General features: G+C 43.1%; 1 protein-coding gene across 1 annotated transcript; it reads right to left on the reverse strand.

Annotated features, from left to right (window-relative positions):
- Positions 1-10,390: 10,390 nt before the first annotated feature.
- snrpd1 (small nuclear ribonucleoprotein D1 polypeptide) lies at positions 10,391-20,140 on the reverse strand. Its single transcript, XM_068049871.1, has 4 exons — positions 20,032-20,140; positions 15,796-15,872; positions 11,313-11,504; positions 10,391-10,574 (listed from the first exon to the last, which is right to left on the reverse strand). The coding sequence occupies exons 1-4, from the start codon at positions 20,043-20,045 to the stop codon at positions 10,498-10,500; spliced, it is 360 nt and encodes a 119-aa protein (XP_067905972.1). The 5' UTR covers positions 20,046-20,140; the 3' UTR covers positions 10,391-10,497.
- Between the last annotated feature and the right edge of the window lie 733 nt (positions 20,141-20,873).

Here is a 20,873-nt window from a genome sequence, read left to right on the forward strand (position 1 = left end):
ATAGTAGCTTTAAGCTATATTTAAAACCTTACTAAAATACTCTAGAAGGATAAGAAGGTGTCTGGTATTCACTGATTGTGAATGAACAAATAACACAAACTATTTATTCAACTACATTTACCTCCTTTGAATAGCCTGGCTGAGTAGTTTCTATTCTTAATAGAGCATGGTTGAAGCTTTCTTAATGCTCTAATGATTGAGGTTATACGAGCAAATCAATAGCATGTGTGGTTTTTTTTTTTTAGATATTAGTCAAAATGTGCTGCTTTGTTTCTACATTTATCTTTATGAGGCCAGACTGGTTTGTTATAGCTGGGGTGAGGTGTACCTTATTGTAGACTGTGCCACAACATTCCGCAACCTGGCTTGTCTGATTTTAATACACATCTTTGACAATGGATGCATTTACAAATAAACCCTTTGTCTAAGTGGCTTCAGCCTGTGCCTTTTTAAATCTGTGCAAAATCACATCGTTTCATAACAAAACACATATGAGCAACCCATTCCAAAATCTTTACAGCAAAGATGAAAGATCAAAAATTATGAAACATGAGTCAGTAATTCGCTGAATAGGATTAAAAGATGTAACCAGTGTAAATGATTATAGGTTAGTTAAACATTATATCAGACATGGCAAAAGAGAATTAACAGATGCTGTAAATTCAGCATATATGAATATTTGCTTAGTAACTAAAGTTGCTTAGATAACAGAAATGGATAAACTAAGTGCAAAAATGTTCTCATTCTGCTCCATCTTTTTTCCCTCCTCCCAGAAAAGATTTTTCAATAGAATGTTAGTCTATCATTTACTCTGTAATGAGTCTAACAATTAATAGATGTTTAATAACTTTGGTAAATAATTCATCTTTAAATGGGTTATGCTAGTTTGAGAAAACAGCCAGTGTAAAATATACATTTGCAGAGGCTGAAGGATCACAATGTAGATCTAAACTGCAAGTGCCTGTAACAAAATATTTGTAATGAGTATTGGCAATCACTTGTCACCTGTTTCGGCTCAAGGTACATAAATTGGAAAATAAAAATTGGGTCATCAGTTGGACTATAACACATCACACACGTGCTGAATCATAGAATGGTTACAGTGCAGAAGGAGGCTATTTGGTTTATTAAGCCTGTGCTATCTCTCTGCAAGAGCAATTTAGCTGTTCCCACTCCTCTGCCCTTTCCCCGCAATTCTTTTCCCCTTCGGGTTCTTGTCCAATTCCCATTTGAAAGCCACGATTGAATCTGCCTCCACCAGCCTTTCAGGCAGTGCATTCCAGATCCCAACCACTCGCTGCGTAAAAGTTTTTCCTCGTGTCGCCTTTGATTCTTTTACTAATCACTTACTGGTTTCAGTTTAGGGAAATAGACAAAAGGGCACAACTGAAATCCTAAAACTAAAATTGACAGAAACCCAAGTTGAGAGAACTTTAAAGTGAGCACTCTGAACAACAGTGCACGGGAGTTTCTCTCTATCATAGAAGATTAAAACCTTTAACAATTTATTAATTTTTTATAATTTTCTTGTGTAATTCTTTTGGTGCATCCCAGACAGTGTTGTCTTTTCCCTTTGATAACCAACAATTTTTCAGGCTCCCAAATGTGAACAGGTCAAATTGTGGGCAATCATTGTATGTTGTCCAGCGAACAGATTTGAATTAAAAAGCTACCTTGTTTTTTTTTTGGCTGGATCTGTTCAGTTTACTAAGTTGTAGCCCAGTTTTCTGCCCTCCTAAACAGGTTGACTGGGCTCCATCTAGTGGCAACTGATTACTCAGGAGCTAACGGGAGCAGATTTGTGTGATAACTCCAGGTTTGCAATGACTTCTCATTTGAACTATTGAGTCATCATTAATCTGGGTTGAGTCTTGTCCCTACTAAATTAACATCCTTATTCTGTCCCTAAGCCTTTTCTATGCTTCATCACTATCAAAGCAAAACCTTTGCAGATTAGTGTACCTCAGCTTCACACAAGTAGAGGGATGAAGTCATAGACATAAAAATCTACCATCTCACAAACTTGCAGGAAAGATCCATTTTTCTGGGACCGGTGCAGAGTTGGGGTTTGAGTTACCATTTGCATGAACTAAGCAGTTGGTGTGTGACAAAGTCGCAACCCAACAATCTCAGAATTTACTAACGCACATCTGATACATAGAATCAATGGTTACAGCACAGAAAGAGGCCATTCGGCCCATCGTGTCTGTGCTGGCTCTTTGCAAGTGCAACTCACCTGGTCCCACTCCTCTGCCTGTTTCCCTGTAGTTCTGCAAATCTTTCCTCTGTCAGGTGCTTATTCAATTCCCTTTTGAAAGCCACGATCGAATCTGCCTCCTGCACACTCTCAAGCAGTGCATTGCAGATCCTAAGTTCTCGCTGCTTAAAAAAAGCTTTCCTCGTGTCATTGTTGCTTCTTTTGCCTAAATCACCTTAATTCTGTGTCCTCTGGTTCCACGCTCGACCAGTTTATTCATCCATCTACCACCTCCCTTCAATGTTCCTGCACGGGCAGAATTAAATCTGTATTTTCATCTTCATAACACTTGCTTTTTTTCCATGCACGGGGATGCACTCAATATCCTGTCATTATTTCCAGCCAACATCAGAAGCAGCTGCCCTTAAATGTCCAGCCAACAGATTTTAATAAAAAACTGCCTTCTAATTTATCCTAACATCCAGTTTAGTTTTCTGTCCTCCTTTAAAGTTTGACTGGACTCCACCTAGTGGCATTGATTGCTCAGCAACTAACGTGAGTGAATTTGTGTGGCAGTTCCAGATGTACAAATGGGCCTGTATAAATGGGCAGAAATACATTTGAAAGACCCAGCAGCAATTTGGGATTTTTTGCCGTTCTATTAATTCCTCGCCTCCTAGATGCTGCTATGGATCTGCCGGCCGGAATTGTGTGCTCCCTCCAGGGAGTGGGCTAGGCTTGGGGGTGGGTCGGGGGGGGGTGGGGTGGGATGTGGAGAATGCTGTCCCCATTGCTTACCGGGCTCTGTTGTTATTTTAATAGCTACAAAGCAGGGAGGTCATGTTGGAGTTGTACAGAACTTTGGTAAGGCCACAGCTGGAGTAGTGTGTGCAATTCTGGTCACCACATTATAGGAAGGATGTGATTGCATTGGAGGGGGTGCAGAGGCGATTCACCAGGATGTTGCCTGGGATGGAACATTTAAGCTATGAAGAGAGGTTGGATAGGCTTGGGTTGTTTTCACTGGAGCAGAGAAGACTGAGGGGTGACCTGATCGAGGTGTACAAGATTATGAGGGGCATGGACAGGGTGGAAAGGGAGCATTTGTTCCCCTTAGTTGAAGGGTCAGTTACGAGGGGTCACAAGTTTAAGGTGAGGGGCAGGAGGTTTAAGGGGGATTTGAGGAAGGGCTTTTTTACCCAGAGGGTGGTGACGGTCTGGAATGCACTGCCTGGGAGGGCGGTAGAGGCAGGTTGCCTCACATCCTTTAAAAAGTACCTGGATGAGCACTTGGCACGTCATAACATTCAAGGATATGGGCCAAGTGCTGGCAAATGGGATTAGGTAGACAGGTCAGGTGTCTTTAATGCATCGGTGCAGACTCGATGGGCCGAAGGGCCTCTTCTGCACTGTATTATTCTGTGATAAGGGCCTCTTCCTGGTGCCACTGGTATTTTACCAGCAGCAGGTGGGGACATTATCACCTGGGAAGGCCACCCAGTAAAACCTGGCGGCCTCATTGCGGGCTGGGCTGGGCTGGGCGGGGGGGTCCCTCCTGATCAGGCACGTGTGCCAATGGAGGATCCCCCCAGTGGCACAGACCATCCCCCTCCCCTTTGCTGGGGCCTGGCAGATTGGTCTTTAAGATTATGAAAGGATTTGATGGGATAAATGTTTACATTTGCAAGCAAGACCAGAACTAGGGGCTATAAATATAGGATAGTCACTAACAAATCTAATAGTGATTTCAGGAGAATCTTCTTTACCCAGAGTGGTTAGAATGTGGAACTCGCTACCTTAGGGAGTCTTCGTTCTTCTTCTTCTTTGGCCTCCTTGTCTCGGGAGACAATGGGTAAGCGCCTGGAGGTGGTCAGTGGTTTGTGAAGCAGCGCCTGGAGTGACTACAAAGGCCAATTCTAGATTGACAGACTCTTCCACAGGCACTGCAGATAAAATTAGTTGTCGGGGCTGTTACAGTTGGCTCTCTCCTTGCGCTTCTGTCTTTTTTTCCTGCCAACTGCTAAGTCTCTTCAAATCGCCACTCTTTAGCCCCGCCTTTATGGCAGTCCACCAGCTCTGGCGATCACTGGTAACTGACTCTCACGACTTGTGGTCAATGTCACAGGACTTCATATCGCGTTTGCAGACGTCCGGTGGGTCTGATACCAGTGACGAGCTCACTGTACAATGCGTCCTTGGGGATCATGCCATCTTCCATGCAGCTCACATGGCCAAGCCATCTCAAGCGCCGCTGACTCAGTAGGGTGTATATGCTGGGGATGTTGGCCGCCTCGAGGACTTCTGCGTTGGAGATACGGTCCTGCCACCTGATGCCAAGGATTTTCCAGAGGCAGCGATGATGGAATGAGTTGAGATGTTGCTCTTGGCCGACATACGTTGTCCAGGCCTCGCTGCCGTAGAGCAAGGTACTGAGGACATAGGCTTGAAACACTGGGACTTTTGTGTTCCGTGTCGTGCGCCATTTTCCCACACTCTCTTGGCCAGTCTGGACATAGCAGTGGACGTCTTTCCCATCCGCTTGTTGATTTCTGCAGTGAGAGACAGGTTACTGGTGATAGTTGAGCCTAGGTAGGTGAACTCTTGAACCACTTACAGAGCATGATCGCAGATATTGCTGGATCGAGCATTTCTGACATCCTGTGTCATGATGTTCATTTTCTTGAGGCTGATGTTTAGGCCAAATTCATTGCAGGCAGCTGCAATCCTGTCGATGAGTCTCTGCACTCTTCAGTGTGGGATGTTAATGCAGCATCGTCAGCAAAGAGGAGTTCCCTGATGAGGACCTTCCGTACTTTGGTTTTCGCTCTAAGACAGGCTAGGTTGAACAACCTGCCATCTGATCTTGTGTGGAGGTGAATAGCATAGATGCATTCAAGGGGAAGCAGATAAGGACAGGAGGGAAAAAGGAATAGATGGCTATGTTGATAGGGTTAAATGAAGAAGGGTGGGAGGATGCTCGTGTGGAGCATAAACGCCAGCATAGACCTGTTGGGCCAAATGGCCCAATTCAGTGCTGTAAATACTTGTAACTTCCGCACTGAATTAGATCACATTCAAACCTAACCTACCACTACCATAAGTGCTCTACTGGCATTGGCTTTGTAGATCACAACTGCCCTGCCCATTTATGCTATGGGGTAATTCCAGGCTGCCCAAGGACATCAGTAACATTGGTTGGTTAGCTGTACACAGATGCATAAAACAAGTCATAGATGGATTGCTTGCGTGAACAATTCCATTTATCCGCTTCCAGAATGGATAGCTAGTGGCAGCACGACGAGCCACTGCAATATTAAGAGTAGCAGAGTTCCATAAAATCCAGAGATTGTACTCCTATGACTCTCCTCTGACTAACTCCATCAGCTATGTTAACAGGGAAGGATCCTATACAAAGTCCAGCTAATTTGTGACTGGTAGCATTGAATAACGCCAAGTACCTGCTGGATATTTTGGCAGCTCCGACAATGTCTTCATTTGAAGGACGTTGCTACAAATCTGGGTCTGCAGTAGATACGTGTTTGGGTTTAGTAGCATCAATTGCTCCTCTGAGTAGTTAGAGTCCTTTTACAGGAGCTAACTCATACACAACCCATACATGAATGAATGAATCATAGAATGGTTCCAGCACAGAAGGAAACCATTTTGCCTGTCAAATTTGTGCCAACGCTCTGCATAAGCAATTCAGCTAGTCCCACTCTCACATCTTTTCCCCATCGCCCTGTAAATTGTTTTCTATTCAGGTGCTTATTCAATTCCTTTTTGAAAGCCACAATTGAATCTGCCTCCACCACACTCTCAAGCAGTGTATTCCAGATCCTAATCAATCACTGCATAAGAACAGTTTTCCTCATGTCACCTGCCTTTTTGCCCATCACCTTAAATCAGTGTCCTCCACCAATAGGAACCATTTCTGTCTATCTTCTCTGTCCAGACCCCTCATGATTTTGAACACCTTTATCAAATCTCCTCTCAACCTTCTAAGGACAACAACCCGTTTCTCCAGTCTATCCTTGTAACTGAAGTCCCGCATCCCTGAAACCGTTCTTGTAAATCTTTTATGCGGCCTTCATGCTCTTCCAAAATGGCGCCACCCAGAATTGGACATTTCTCCAGTTGAGGCCGAACCAGTGTTTTATAAGTTCTTCAGTAGATCGGACACATCCACAGGATGGAAGACAGTCGCATTCCCAAGGACCTTCTGTACGGTGAGATAACCAAGGTCAGATGATCATTGGGGTGCCCAAAGCTTCACTTCAAAGATCCTTGTAAGCATGACATGAGGGCCCTAAATGTTAACTATCACAACTGGGAGTCACCAGCTTGTGAAAGGGGAAAATAGGACATATCCTGTGGATTGGTGTGCACTACCAAGCTGCTACAGCAGCTTGGCAACAGGCACCGATGTCAAAAACAACTCATAGCGTCACTTGGCAGCTTCACGTGCAGCACTTGTGGCAGAACTTGCCTCTCAAGGATTGGCCTTCACAGCCAGCAACAAAGGAGCACCAAGAGAAGACACCCCACTGAAATGGATTGTTTGCTACGTGTCCATCATCTTTCGTAGATGGAAGGATGCCAACCTATACAGATTTATGTAGTGTAGCCTTGGTAACTAGAAATTACATCGCTTGTGTTCTGGACTGAGTATGTCTTTTGTGTACTTCAGTCACTGAAGGGGGGACTGAATGAACATTTGGTGAGTTGAGGCTTGATTTGAATCTTTAAGTTGCTCATAAACATACAAAGCAAGTTGTGATCAGATTCACTTAATTCAATCAGTATGACTTACCTTTGTGGAATGATACACATCACATTTCTCCACATCAGTGGGTTGGCTTACGATTTGAACAAGAGCTCCTGTAACTGTTTCTCCAAAAATTGTCTCTTTGGCCCTCAGCAAAAATCCTAACAACTTTCTCTTTAACAAATATGACTGCCCTCCCAGCCTTCCTGTTTAAAATGCCCCTCTGTCCGCTTTTAAGAGATTTTTCAGAGCACGACAGGGATCAAAGAACTTTCCAACCTATTCAAGCTAATGAATTGCTTAGCGTTTAGTATCCAGGGAAAGCAACATCCATGCAACAAATATTTCTTCTAGATTTTTAAAATAAAACTTGGAAATAAAAAAAATTAGATGTAACTTTCCCAAATTTCTTCCATGGAAAAATAATCAAAGAACTCCCGAAATGTGACAGTTATCCACCATGTTCAGACATTTCTGAATCTCTGAGTGAATCTGCCAAATCAAAACTACCCTCCACAGCCCTGGATCATGACAATATTCCACTTTCCCAACTGAGCATCACTATAACAGGGTTCATTATTGCACCAAAGCATATAACCAGACTACTGAAGAGTGTGTGGATCGGTCTGGAGGTTCTTGGCAATACAGCACAGCTAGGGCTTCAAGGATTGTGGTGCTTTCTGCTGCAAAACCTTGCCTTACAAAGAGGACTCATTATGGAAGCCCCACAGGAGGAAGGCAATGAAGGCCAACTGGGAAAGAAATGAGCCACAGGAACAATGACAATCTGAAGGGGATGAGGATAGCCTATTGTCTGATTCAAGTCTACATGCATAACCTTCGAGCCACCATAACCTTAAATAAAACACATACTGTGTGAGGTCTCTCTCCACTATTGTTCCCCTTGGTGTAAGCATGTGATGTTTGACCTCTTAAACCTAAGTGAGTTTTGATAGAGTGGAGAAGGAAAGGCTATTCTGGTTAGTGAGTCAGTGATGAGTGATAATTATTTTTAAATTATCACTAAGAGTGGAGAGGGTGGTCAGAAAAATATATGTACACATAAGAATGGAATGCTTCCCCACACGCAAAGACTTTTGTGAAAGGAAAATTACTCGAAGCAGATAAAGATGCAAAGATATGGAGGGAATATGGAACAGTGGGACTAGCTTCAGATTGCTCAAAGACTTACACAGACACGATGGGCTGAATGGCTTCTTTCTATGCAGTAAACTCGCATGAATCTCTGGCAAATTCTTGGGACAGAGATGGCTTTCATCTCATGACTGCCAAGTGCAGAGTTGATGCAGAGCTTATGCTGCTGCATGAATAACTAGGCCCTGTCTCCTTTCTGCCACATGTGCAAGCGTTTGAATGGTCTGGAGGGAGAGATGTATTTTCAATTCTGAGACATGGCTACATCATCTGAGCACTTTCTTACCGTGCCATTAGCACCAGTCAGTGGCTCTGCATGACACTGATCTAAGACAAAGTAGACCCAGTGGTACCACCTAATTAAAGAAGCACTTTTCCCTATCGCTAATCGTTGGGAGACCAGAAGAGAGAGCCTCTCCAATCTGGTGTCTAAGACTTCTATGAAGTGAAGGCATTGCAAAGGGTGCAGAAAAGATTTACAAGTTCCAGGGATGAGACACTCATCTACGGAGATAGACTGGAGAAGCTGGGGCTGTTCTCTTTGGAGAAGAGATGGTTGAGAGGAGACTTGATAAAGGTGTTCAAAATCTTGAGGGTTCTGGACAGAGTAAATAGGGAGAAACTGTCCCCATTGGTGGAGGGTCGAGAACCAGAGGACACCAATTTAAGGTGCTGGCAAAAGTACCAGAGGCGACATGAGGAAAAACTTTTTTAAGCAGCGAGTGGTTAGGATCTCGAATGCACTGCCTGAGAGTGTGCTGGAGGCAGATTCAATCGGGGCTTTCAAAAGGGAATTGAATAATTAGAACAAGTTATATTTATATAGCCGTTTAACGCAATAAAACATCCCAGGCCGCTTCACAGGAGTATCATTATGAAACAAAATATGACACTGAGCCACATAAGGAGATAGTAGGGCAGATGACCAAAAAGCTTGGATGAAGAAGTAGGTTTTAAGGAGTGTCTTAAAGGAGGAAAGCGAGTTGGAGAGGCAGAGAGGTGTAGGGAGGGTATTCCAGACTTCAGGGCCTAGGCAACTGAAGATGGGGCCATCAATGGTGGAGCGATTAAAATCGGGGACATACAAGAGACCAAAATTAGAGGAGTGCATCTATCTTGCAGGGTTGCGAGGCTGGAGATTACAGAGATAGGGAGAGTCAAGGGCATGGAGGGATTATCTAAAGAGAAAAAAATTGCAAGGTTACAGGGAAAAGGCAGGAGTATGGGACTAGCTGAGTAGCTCTTGGAGAGCCAGCACGGACACGATGGACCGAATGGTCTCCTTCTGTGCTGTACCCATTCTATGATCCCATGTTTCTAGATTTCAACCCTACCTCTTCAAACAATAATACACCATCTGTATATGAAGCCTGCATGTGGTTCATATAATAAAGGAAAAATAGATCTTGTGTCTAATGTTCTGGAATCTCTGAGCTGGATTGTTCCTGTTATGTTGTATTTTAAAACATCAACTGTACTTTTTGCCCAGTATTCTATCTTACAGTACGCATAGAATAAAACTTACCAATACAATTTTTTTTTAGCATTTGAACACCTATAGCAGGCAAACCTTGCAGCAACTATGTCCATAAAGAACCATTAAACTTTGCTTTGTTACAATTAGAGATTGTGCTTCCTAACCAAGTAATGCAAAGATATGCCTACCAGTAATACATACAACTAAACCAAACTAAACTAAATCCTGAGATGAGTTAATTTTTCCAACACAAGTCTTAAAAAGCCTTCTATTTTCCAAGTAAATTGATTTGTGGCTCTTCCTCATTGTGTTAAGTCTGCAATTCTACTCGCTCGTTTCTTACACTCCTCATGGCTGCCGCATCTCTATGATTACTCTATACAGGCAAACTGCTAGCAGCATATAGTCTTGTCAAGGCCTCCCCTTCTCCGACAGACAGCTTGGCTACCAAAATGTCGAGCTTACACTCAATGTCAATGGGGAAGAAGGGAAAGTAAGGCAAATCTAGCTGAAATGGAATTTCAAATAGCCCTCTGGATAAGTATCTTGTGTTGTCGAGCTAGCTGCTAGACTGCTAAGTTACAATCACAAATAAACTGAAACCTATCTACACAGCAAATAATTATTGTAACTGGCCAATTTAGGAAAGCACCATTCAGTTTCACAATCAACAGGCAGGAAAATTTAATAGATTAACGCTTAAAAATATAAAGATTAGGCTAAAAGAAAATTATGTATTTTTCTTTTGCTGTATTTTAATGGTGCCATCAATTGAACATAACAGTGGGAAACAAAATGATGTGAATTAAGTTTATTAAAAACAAAAATAATGCAAAAATTCTTGAGTAAACAAAACTTATACAAACATCAACGGCAACTGTCTCCACAAAGCAGAACAGAACATTATCGCCTTGGTCCTCCTCGCCCTCTCCCACGTCCTCTTCCCCGGCCTCGACCTCTTCCCCGGCCTCGACCAGCAACTATCAGATAAAACAGGGAGATAAAGTTAGTTAAATGAAGCAAGAGGTGAATGATTATAATAGAACCACAATTATATTTTGAGATAGGAAGAAAGCATTATAAAAGTAATAACCCATCCGCACCTTCAAGTATACTTCAAGATTATATGAATTTCAGTAGTTTTTTTCTCATATATTCTGATTTTATTAAAGTAAGTTTCCACTTGGACATTTATACATAGATGATACTTGACTACATAATGAACGTTTAATAAGGGTGAAATATCAGAACGTGATGTCAAATTATAGACACATCTATGTCGGACAAAGAAACTATAAACAATCAAACAGAGGAACAGCAGTAGACCATTTCGCCACTCGAACTTGTTCCACCGTTTCTGAAATCCAATGTCAGGAAAAGTTATCAAGACATACAGATTGCAGATTAGATGCAGTATAAAGCTTCAAAATGTCTTAAACCTAACCTCAGAGCACATTTCATAGTGCTCCATCTCTCCTGCCAGATGACAATGTGTGTTTTTAAGCCACTTGAGAGCTGGGTTAAAGCTGCCATACAGACTCTAAAAACTAGAAGGACAACAGCCCATTAGTATGGGCTGGATTAAAATCCAGATGCTGGCAATAAAGGAGTCTGCAAATCAATCACATCATCCAGTCCCCAAAAATGAGGCACTGTTTGAAAGCTGATTTAATATTTGTATCAAAACATTACAACTAATCACTGAGCAAATGTCATACCTGCTTCCCTCTTTTTTGATTTGACTTTGGGCTCAACATCGACTAACAGTGTGTCCAACGGTAAGCTATCTGGGAGAACAAAGTAACGAATGTTGTTTCCTCGGATACTCAGTGTCTCGAGCTGTACAGGTTCTCTGTTCTTTAACGTCATCTTCACTGCTTTCAGGTGAGTATTCATACTGACATCCACACCTAGAGGAGAAATCTAGTTAGGAAACGCTTTGCAACAAGGTGTTTCAAACTGGAAGGCAAGTCACCTTTGTTATTCTTCCGACAGCATGCCTTCTGCTCTGGGCTGAGTGGAACTTCCTTAAAGGAGCCCTAATTAGGATGGGTTTGGGTATCTTTGCTTTGGCCCTCAGTAATTACAGATGTGGCAACACCCAACTGCACTGGGAAGCAGGGATAGGTGTTTGTTTCCTCGTGTCCCATGTCAAACTATCAACGACTATCAAGAATTTGCCAAGTATTATAAGAACTGAAATTCAATCCATAAAATGCAGGTTCCTGACAGGTAAAGGTAAAGGGTTTTGTGGGTTCCACTTATAACACTGGCTATAAAATCTTAGTAACACCAAGAAAATACCTCAAACTAAAACCATGATAAATATGGTGCGTTACAATGTCGGCCATCACTCAAAAGGTAGGCAAGCACATTTACCTCAATACAGGAGGTTGTGCATTCACACTTCATTGCAGTACTGAGGGAGTTCTGCATTATTGGAGAGAGTTTCAGATTAGACATTAAACTGAGGCCTCACCTGCCTGCTCAGCTGACATAAAAGATCCCATGGCACTATTCGAAGAAGAGCAATGTCCTGGCTAACACTGATTCCTCAATCAACTCCGTAACATAGTATCTGGTCATTTACATCACTGCTACTCATGGAATTTTGTCGTATGCAAATTGGCAACCACACTTCAAAAGCAATCTGCTGACCATGAAACATTTTTGGTCATCCCAAGGATGTGAAATGCTGTACATAAATGTAATTTATTTCTTTTCAACAAACCATCTTCTAGCACCGGTTATTAGCAACAACAGACTGACAGTGATATCACATCAGTTTGTTCAATGATGCCACGCATAGGCACAAACAACTGCAAAATCCAAACTCCAGGTTAACAGGCTAGCATCAGGCCACCTATTGGTCTACAAGAATCAGCTCTCTTTTAGCATAAATGTCACCTGGGATTCTGTTGTACAAAAAATTTGGAATACACCATCATATCAGAGTCAAAAACGGCACAGAAGTAGGCCATTTGGCCCATCGAGTCCATGCTGACTCTACACAAAGCATTGCAATCAGCTTCACTCCTCATAGCCCTGAAAGTCTATTTCTCTCAGGTGGCCATCCAACTTCCTCTTGAAGTCATTGATCGTCTCCGCTTCCACCACCCTTGTAGGCAGAGTGTTCCAGGTCATTAACACCCGCCACATAAAAAGTGCTTCCTCATATTCCCTCTGCATCTTTTCCTCAAAACGTTCAATCCGTGTCCCCTAGTCCTTGTACCATTTGTTAATGGAAATAGTTTTTCCTTGTCTAACTTATCTAAGCCTATCATAATCTTGTACACTTCTATTAAATCTCCTCTGTTCTAAGGAGAGCAAACCCAGCTTTTCCAACCTAACATTGTAACTAAAATCCTCCATCCCTCTGTACCCTCTAAAGGGACCTCACATCCTTCCAAAAGTGTGGCGACCAAAACTGGATGCAATACTCTAGTTGGGGCCTCAACAGAGCTTTATAAAGGTTCAGCATGACTTCCCTGCTTTTGTACTTATTACCTCTATTTATGAAGTCCAATATCCCATATGCTTAACTAACCACTATCTCAATATGTCCTGCCACCTTCAAAGATCGATGCAAATGCACCCTCAGGTCCCTCGATTCCAGCACACCCTTTAGAACTGTGCCATTAATTATATATTGCCTCTCCTATTCCTTCTGCCAAAATACATCACCTCACACTTGTCAGTATTACATTCCATCTGTCACCTGTCTGCCCATTCTGCTAGCCTATCACTGTCTTGTTGCAGGTGGTTCATATCATCCTCGCTGTTTGCCTCACATCCAAGTTTGGTATCATTGGCAAATATTGAGATTCTACTCTATATTCCAAGATCCAAGTCATATATATATATATATATATATATATATATATATATATATATATATATATATAGCAAAAAAAAATGACAGCACTGATCCTTGTGGAACACCACTGTCTACCATCCTCCAGTCTGAAAAACAACCATTTACTACGACACGCTGTTTTATGTCCTTAAGCCAATTTTTTTTATCCAATTGGACACTGACCCTCCTATTCCATGAGCCTCGTATGTGGTATCTTATCAAATACTTTCTTAAAATCCTTATAAGCAACATCCACCACATTCCCATCATCAACCTTCTCTGTTACTTCAACAAAAAATTCAATTAGATTAGTCAAGCATGATCTGCCTTTTACAAATCAATGCTGGCTATCCTTAATTAACTCAAACCTCTCCAAGTGTCCGTTGATATTTCCCCTGATTATTGTTTCTAAAATCTTACCCACCACTGATGTTAAACTAATTGGCCTTTAGTTGCTAGGACTGTCCTTATACTCTTTCTTGAATAAGGGTGTCACTTTTGCCACTCTCCAATCCTCTGGTATCTCCCCTGTATCCAGGGAACATTGGAAGATTATGGCAAGCCCTTCCAATATCTCCATCCTCACTTCCTTTGGCAACCTGGGATGCAAGCCATCCGGACCAGTGACTTATCAACCCTAAGTCAACCTTTTTAGTACCTCCCTCCTCTCAATTTTTATCGTATCCATTGCCTCTACTCTCTCTGCTTCTACTGTTATTTTGTCAGCCTCCATTTCCTTCGTGAACACAGATACAAAGTATTCAGTGGGTATGTTCACCTTGCCTAGCGCCTCTAAGCATATATTACCCTCTCTGTCCCTAATAGGCCCCACTCCTCCTCTTACTACTTGCTTACTATTTACATGCCAGTAGAAAATCTCTGGGTTCCCTTTCATGTTGACTGCCATACTATTTTCCTCTTCACAGTTCTCCTACCTTTCACCTTTGTTGGAATGTACCTAGCTTGTACCTAAAGCATCTGTTCCTTAAAGATAACCCATTGTTCCGTTACTGCTCTTCTGGTCTTTGGTTCCATTTTACCCTGGCTAGATCCCTTCTCATTGCGTTGAAATTAGCCCTCTTCCAATCTAGACATTCTACCTTATATCGTTCCTTGCTTTTCCGCATTACTAGTCTAAACCTTATGATACGATGATCACTCTTACCCAAATGCTCCCTGACAGACATTTGGTCCACTTCATTTCCCAGCACCAGATCCAGCAATGCCTCTTTTCTAGTTGGGCTGAGAACATACTGAGCAAGAAAATTCTCCTGAACACATTTGAGGAATTCCTCCCTCTCCTTACCCTTTACTCCAAAAGTATCCCAATTGATAGTTAGGTAATTAAAGTCCCCCAATATCACCACTCTATAGTTCTTGTACATCCCTGTGATTTCCCTGCAGATTTGCTCCTCTGTCTTTCTCTCACTATTTGGAGGTCTATAGAATACCGCTGGTAGCGTGATCATATCCTTTTTGAGAGTAACCAAATGGATTCTGCCCTTGCCCCTTCAAATCCTTTCCAGCGCTTTTGCATAGTTTCCCTGTGTAAAAAGAGCACGAAGGCTTTCAAAAAGCACTTTCATCCAACTTAGCATAGTTATTATGAATTGATAAAACCATCCCTCTCCCTACTTCCTCCCCTGGGCAAAAAGATGTATTCAAACTCATTTACTACTTCATCCAATCAATCTCCCATCAACATTAATAATCCAGCCCCCCAACAATTACCAGTGAATACGCTGAAACACCAACACATGCTCTCTCCCCTATCAACAGGTTCATTACAACTGCTATCAAGTAAAAGTATCTCAAATATGATTACATTAACAAACCAGCGACTAGTCGTCCTTCTCAAGCCTGAGTCGCAATCCAAAGAAAAGCTGAACAATTTTTTGAGACCAAAAAAGAAACAATTCTGCAATGAAAATGCTCTAGTGTTCACAACTCAGCTGGTAGGACAAGGTAGTCAATTCCTAAGCTCAGCTGTGCCACTGGGGAAGACCCAAAGCAGACCAAGCAATTACTCAGAGGAAGAGAAGAAAAACTGAAAAATGCGAGGAAAATCATGGAATACTATTGATCTAATTGCCTTTTGAAGGCTACTATTGAAACTGAAACCACCGTCCTATCAGGCAGTGCATTCCAAACCCTAACCACTCAATGTGTTAAAAAAAAAGTTTTCCTGATGTCGCTGCTATTTCTTTCAACACTTGACCGGAATGCAAACATGGCATTTTATGATCAAAACACTAAATGTCAGGTTGCGAGTTTATTTCATTAGATCCCAACTTTTTTTTTAAGCCAACAAAGGAAGAGATGGGCTTTCTGTGTTTTATCTTTACCTGTGATAGTTCCATGCACCTGAGTTCCATTCTTCAGCTCAATGGTCACAGTCTCATGGCTCAACTTCATCAAAAATCTGTGCAAAGCATAGTGCCATCAAAACATTAGATAATCAATCACCAATCCTGTTGCTATATATACATATAAGATACATAAATGAAATATAGAACAGAATATCACAGGAGGCTATTCGGCCCATCGAATCTCTGCCAGCTCTTTCAAAGAGCAGTCCAGTTCGTCCCACTCCCCCACTCTTTGCCCTTTACCCTGCAAGTCTTTTTAAATCCCTGGAATTTATCCAATTCCTTTTTGAAAGCTACTACTGAATGCTCCCACCACCCTATGAACTCCTTGTACGAAAAGTTTTCCTCATGTCGCCTCTGGTTCTTTTGCCAATCACCTTAAACTTGTGTCCTCCGGTTATCAACCTTCAGCCATTGGCAACTGTTTCTCTCTAGATAGAATACCCAGGTATTTATACAGTGCTCCTTTCAGCAATGGCTCACATTCATTTTGTATGCCTCAAAATGCCCCGAGTAAATGCAGCTGACATTTGGAATGATACATAATCTATGTTGCTGGATTTATTTTTCAGTGATTCAATTGGATATGATTGAACTATAGTAGTTTTGAATAAGGATAGGGAACAATAAACGTTGAAAATACTTAACAGTAAGAGGCTAAATTCAGGAAGTTGAAAAGGGATCTGGACCAGGTGGAATGGAAACAAAAATTACCGTGTAAAATAATAATAGATTTGTCAGCAAAATTAAGTCCCATGGAAGGAAAGGGACAGTGATAGTCTGGATACAAATTTGGCTAAGGGACAGAAAACAGGAAGTAATGGCAAATGGTAGGTTTCCAGACTGGAGAGATGTGTAGTGGTGTTCCCTCAGGGCCGATATTAGGACCACTGCTCTTTCTGATATATATTAATGACCTGGACATGAATACGCAGGGTGTAAGTTCAAAGCTTGCAGAGGACATGAAAATCAAATACAGCAAACATGGTGGATCGTTACAGACTTCAGGAGGACATCAACTGGTGAAGCAGGCAGACACAGAGCAAATGAAATTTAACGCAAAAAAGTAAAGTGATATATTATGATGGAAGTAAAAGCAAAATACTGCGGATGCTGGAAATCTGAAATAAAAACAAGAAATGCTGGAACCACTCAGCAGGTCTGGCAGCATCTGTGGAAAGAGAAGCAGAGTTAACGTTTCGGGTCAGCGACCCTTCATCACCCTTTATTATGATGGAAGAATGGGGAGAGGCAATATCAACTAAATGATATAATTTTGAAGAGGTGCAGGAACAGAGACCTGAGGGTATACATACACAAATCTTCAAAGGGAGCAGGACAAGTTGAGAAAGCTGTTAAAATGGAATCACTAGTTTTATAGCGGCAGGGTACAAAAACAAGCAAATTATGGTAAACTCTTATAAAACACTGGGCTTAAGCTCAAGTACTGTGGGCACCACATTTTGGGAAGGATGTCAAGGTGCTGGAGAGGGTGCAGAGGAAATCTAACAGCATGGTATCACGGATGAGGAACTTCAGTTATGTGGAGAGATTGGAGACGCTAAAATTGTTCTCCTTGGAGGTTAGAAGGTTAAGAGAAGATTTGATAAAGATCATGAATGGATTTAATAAGGAAAATAGCTTCCAGTGGCAAAAGTGTTGGCAACCAGAGGTCAAAATTTCAGATAACTGGCAAAATATCCAAGAGGGAAATGAGGAAAAACTTTTATACGCAGCAAGTTGTTGTGAACTGGAATGCACTGCCTGAAAGGGTGATGGAAGCAGATTCAGTAGTAACTTTCAGAAGGGAACTGGATAAATATTTGAAAAGGAGAAATCTGCAGGGTAATGGGGAAAGAGCAGGGGTGTTTGAGACTAACTGGATAGCTCTTTCAAAGATCCGGCACAGAGAGAATGGACCAAACGGATTCTGTATGCAAGGCAGAACTTTACAAGACGCTGTGTCGGTGGTGGGGCCTCGCGTGTAGCGGTCAGCTTATCAGAAATTACAGTTTTTCTTCAGTTATCAACCGGCTTAGAATTCACAGGCCCTGATTTTGTGAACAAGTCGCCTACTGTGAGCAAAGCCTCTCCAGCAAGTGGACCTCAGAATGACCTGCCTGCAACCTTTTATAAGTTCTGGCAGTAACCACATAGGCTGGGGACTACTTTCTCTACCAAGCAGAAGGGAAAAGACCCAAATATATAAAACTGCTTTTAAAAACATATATTAACAAAAGGGAGATGTTACCGATGATTGCATTTAAAGCAAAGAAACTGCATTCACTACTTTTTCAGTTAGCCACAGGGGTCTGGGTGACACTAGCAGAACTGAGTGCCCATGAAATGGTGGCAAATCTGCACTGTGATCACTTAAAGCAAGTTCCAATGGATTCTTAAGTGTATGTAAACTTGAGGCCATACATATACTCCTCATACTGCCAACTGTCCCATTCCCAAGCAAGCTCCTGCATTCAGTAGAGTAGGGAGTCTGCTACCAGATGCTCACTGAAGAAAGGTCACAGACCTGAAACGTTAACTCTGTTTCTCTTTCCACAAATGCTGCCTGACCGGCTGAGTATTTCCAGCATTTTCTGTTTTTGTACCACCTTTGGGAAGATGGTAGCTATGCGAAGACATCCCATCCAGTTTTCTTTTTGCTTGTGGGAGACGCCATGTCGTTGACACAATTTGCATTTATATAGCGCCTTTGACTTAGAAAAATGTATCAGGGCACTTTGCAGGAGCATAAGACAGATTGACACTAAGTCAAACTAGAGATATTAGGACAAAGCAAACCAGCTGAGATGGACACAGCTCAGCCCGCCCAGTACCGAGCATGACTACATCTCACATTTATGCAAGACTTTAACACAAGTAAACCAACTCAAGCTGCTTCAATTATAGGTGGAATGAAAATGGACTCCGATGTAGAAAGGCTTGTTCAAAGAGTTCTTTAAAGGTACAGAAATGGAACACTTTAGATAGGTGGTTCCAATGGCTAGGACAAGGCAGATGAATGGCACTTCACCAATGATGGAGCAGAGGGTGAAGGAGGAACAGAAGGTCAGAATCAAAGAAATAGAGCATTTGAAGGTGGGAGGGATACAGGGATGAAAGAGTCTGCAGAGATGGAGTGCGATATAGATTAGTTTTTTTGAACGTGATACATTGGGTACAGAGTTCCAGTGCCCCACTAGAGTTCCAACAAGGATGAGGGGTACAGGACACACATGACAGATCTAGACAGGCTAAAGTACATAGAGACCAGCTAATACAGTATTAGAACAGTAGGTGACAAAGACATTGATTAGGGCTTCAGCATCAGAGAGTCTGAGGTAGGGACAGGCATGGGTAACGTTGCGGAGGTGGAAACAAGTAGTTTGGCGATGTGATGGTTTGTTGGGTCTAAAGCTCAGCTCAGGGTCAAACAGGATGGTAAAGCTACATATCATCTGATACAACCTGGGTGTGTGACCGGGGAGGAGGGCAGAATCAGTAGTAATACAACACAGCAGTATCAAAGTTTTCAAAGCTGTCGGTCTGGGAAAGGTCACAATTCGTCCAGGCACTGCTACCAGACGGGCATTCCAGCAGTGAGGAAGTGGAGCTGGACACCACTCGCTGACCAGCACTAGGCTGTGGGCAGTGGCACTGTGTGCGCGTACATGGACACCAGGGTAAGGACCAGATCAAATGATGCTCTTCACGGTCAAACAGCAAGACAGGGAGTTTTGGGGGGGCGGGGGGGGGGGGGTGGTGCAGCAGAAGGGGGCAATTTAAAAAAATCTTTTTAAATTTATTCTTAAGGCACCAAAAAGAGAAACTCACCCAGTTAGTCTGAACCCCTGGAGTTAATGCAGCAACAATAAGAGAGAAGCTGCTGTTACTGGGCCTTTAACCGAGGCCTGTTCCTGCACCCCCACCCTCCCTCCTCTCCTCCCCCCAGCACCCCGGGGGTTAAAGAAAAGCGACTCCGAGCTGAGGGAACCCTGGGGCGAAGCGCTTTCCACGCCAGGTCCGGTCAGGAGGCCCCGCGTTGGCGGCCCGGGATCCCGCAGTTTTGGCCTGTGCTGTGAATGACCAGGCCTCAGGCCTCGCGTAAGCCGCGTTCCCCCAACCTTCCAGCCCTTCCCACCACCTCCAATATCGTTGGGTGTGGGCCCACGGCCACAGTTCCCCGGCCTAGGATGCCTCCGCTTCTCCGCTTACCGGACCAGCTTCATGATGGCAGCGGATTATCCCCGGGCCCGCGGAATGGACACAGCTCAGCCCGCCCAGCACCGAGCATGCGCGGGGTACCGGGTTTCTGCCTTACACTGAGCGTGCGCAAAGTGCCGGCGGGCCCCCCGAACAGTGAACATGCGCAGGATGCCGGCAGCCCGCCCAGTACCGAGCATGCGTGAGGTACCGGCAACCGACCCAGCACTAAGCATGCGTACGACGCCGGCGGGCGGCGCACGCAGTAGGAAGCATGCGTGAGTTGCCGATCGGCACCGCGCCAAGCACTGAGCATGCGCTGGGTGCCAGCTAGAACCTGCTCTTTCCCTGACTCAGTCATGGCCTTCTGATGGCAAATCGGTTTCTTTGAGGAGCTTTGCCTTTGGCGAGTGAAAGTGGATGGCAGTCTGTGATCTCGCTGCTGCTCAACTAGAAAACTGCAGTTTCACTTCTAAATGTTCTCAATCTATTTTGACACTTGCCTTTGAAGCTGCAGTACACCAGCGCAATCTGTCACATATCCCCCTTGCTTATCTTGTACCTACCCCAATACTGCTAAGTAGAACTGAGAAACGCAGTTCATGCCCGAAGTTACACTCTGCTCCAAGTTTTTTTTTAAAAATCGTTCATTCATGCTTTGCTGGTGTCACAGCTAGCATTTTTTGCCCATCCCTAATTGCCCTTGAACTGAGTGGCTTGCGAGGCCAGGTCAGAGGGCATTTAAGAGTCAATCACATTGCAGTCAACCAAGTGAGAGCAGGTTGAAATGAAATGGGAATTTAGACTGCAAAGCTGTTCAGTGAATAGAGCTAGAATGCGGGAGGGTGATTCTA

Source organism: Heterodontus francisci, chromosome 2 (genome assembly GCF_036365525.1).
Source record: "Heterodontus francisci isolate sHetFra1 chromosome 2, sHetFra1.hap1, whole genome shotgun sequence".
Lineage (NCBI taxonomy): Eukaryota > Metazoa > Chordata > Chondrichthyes > Heterodontiformes > Heterodontidae > Heterodontus > Heterodontus francisci.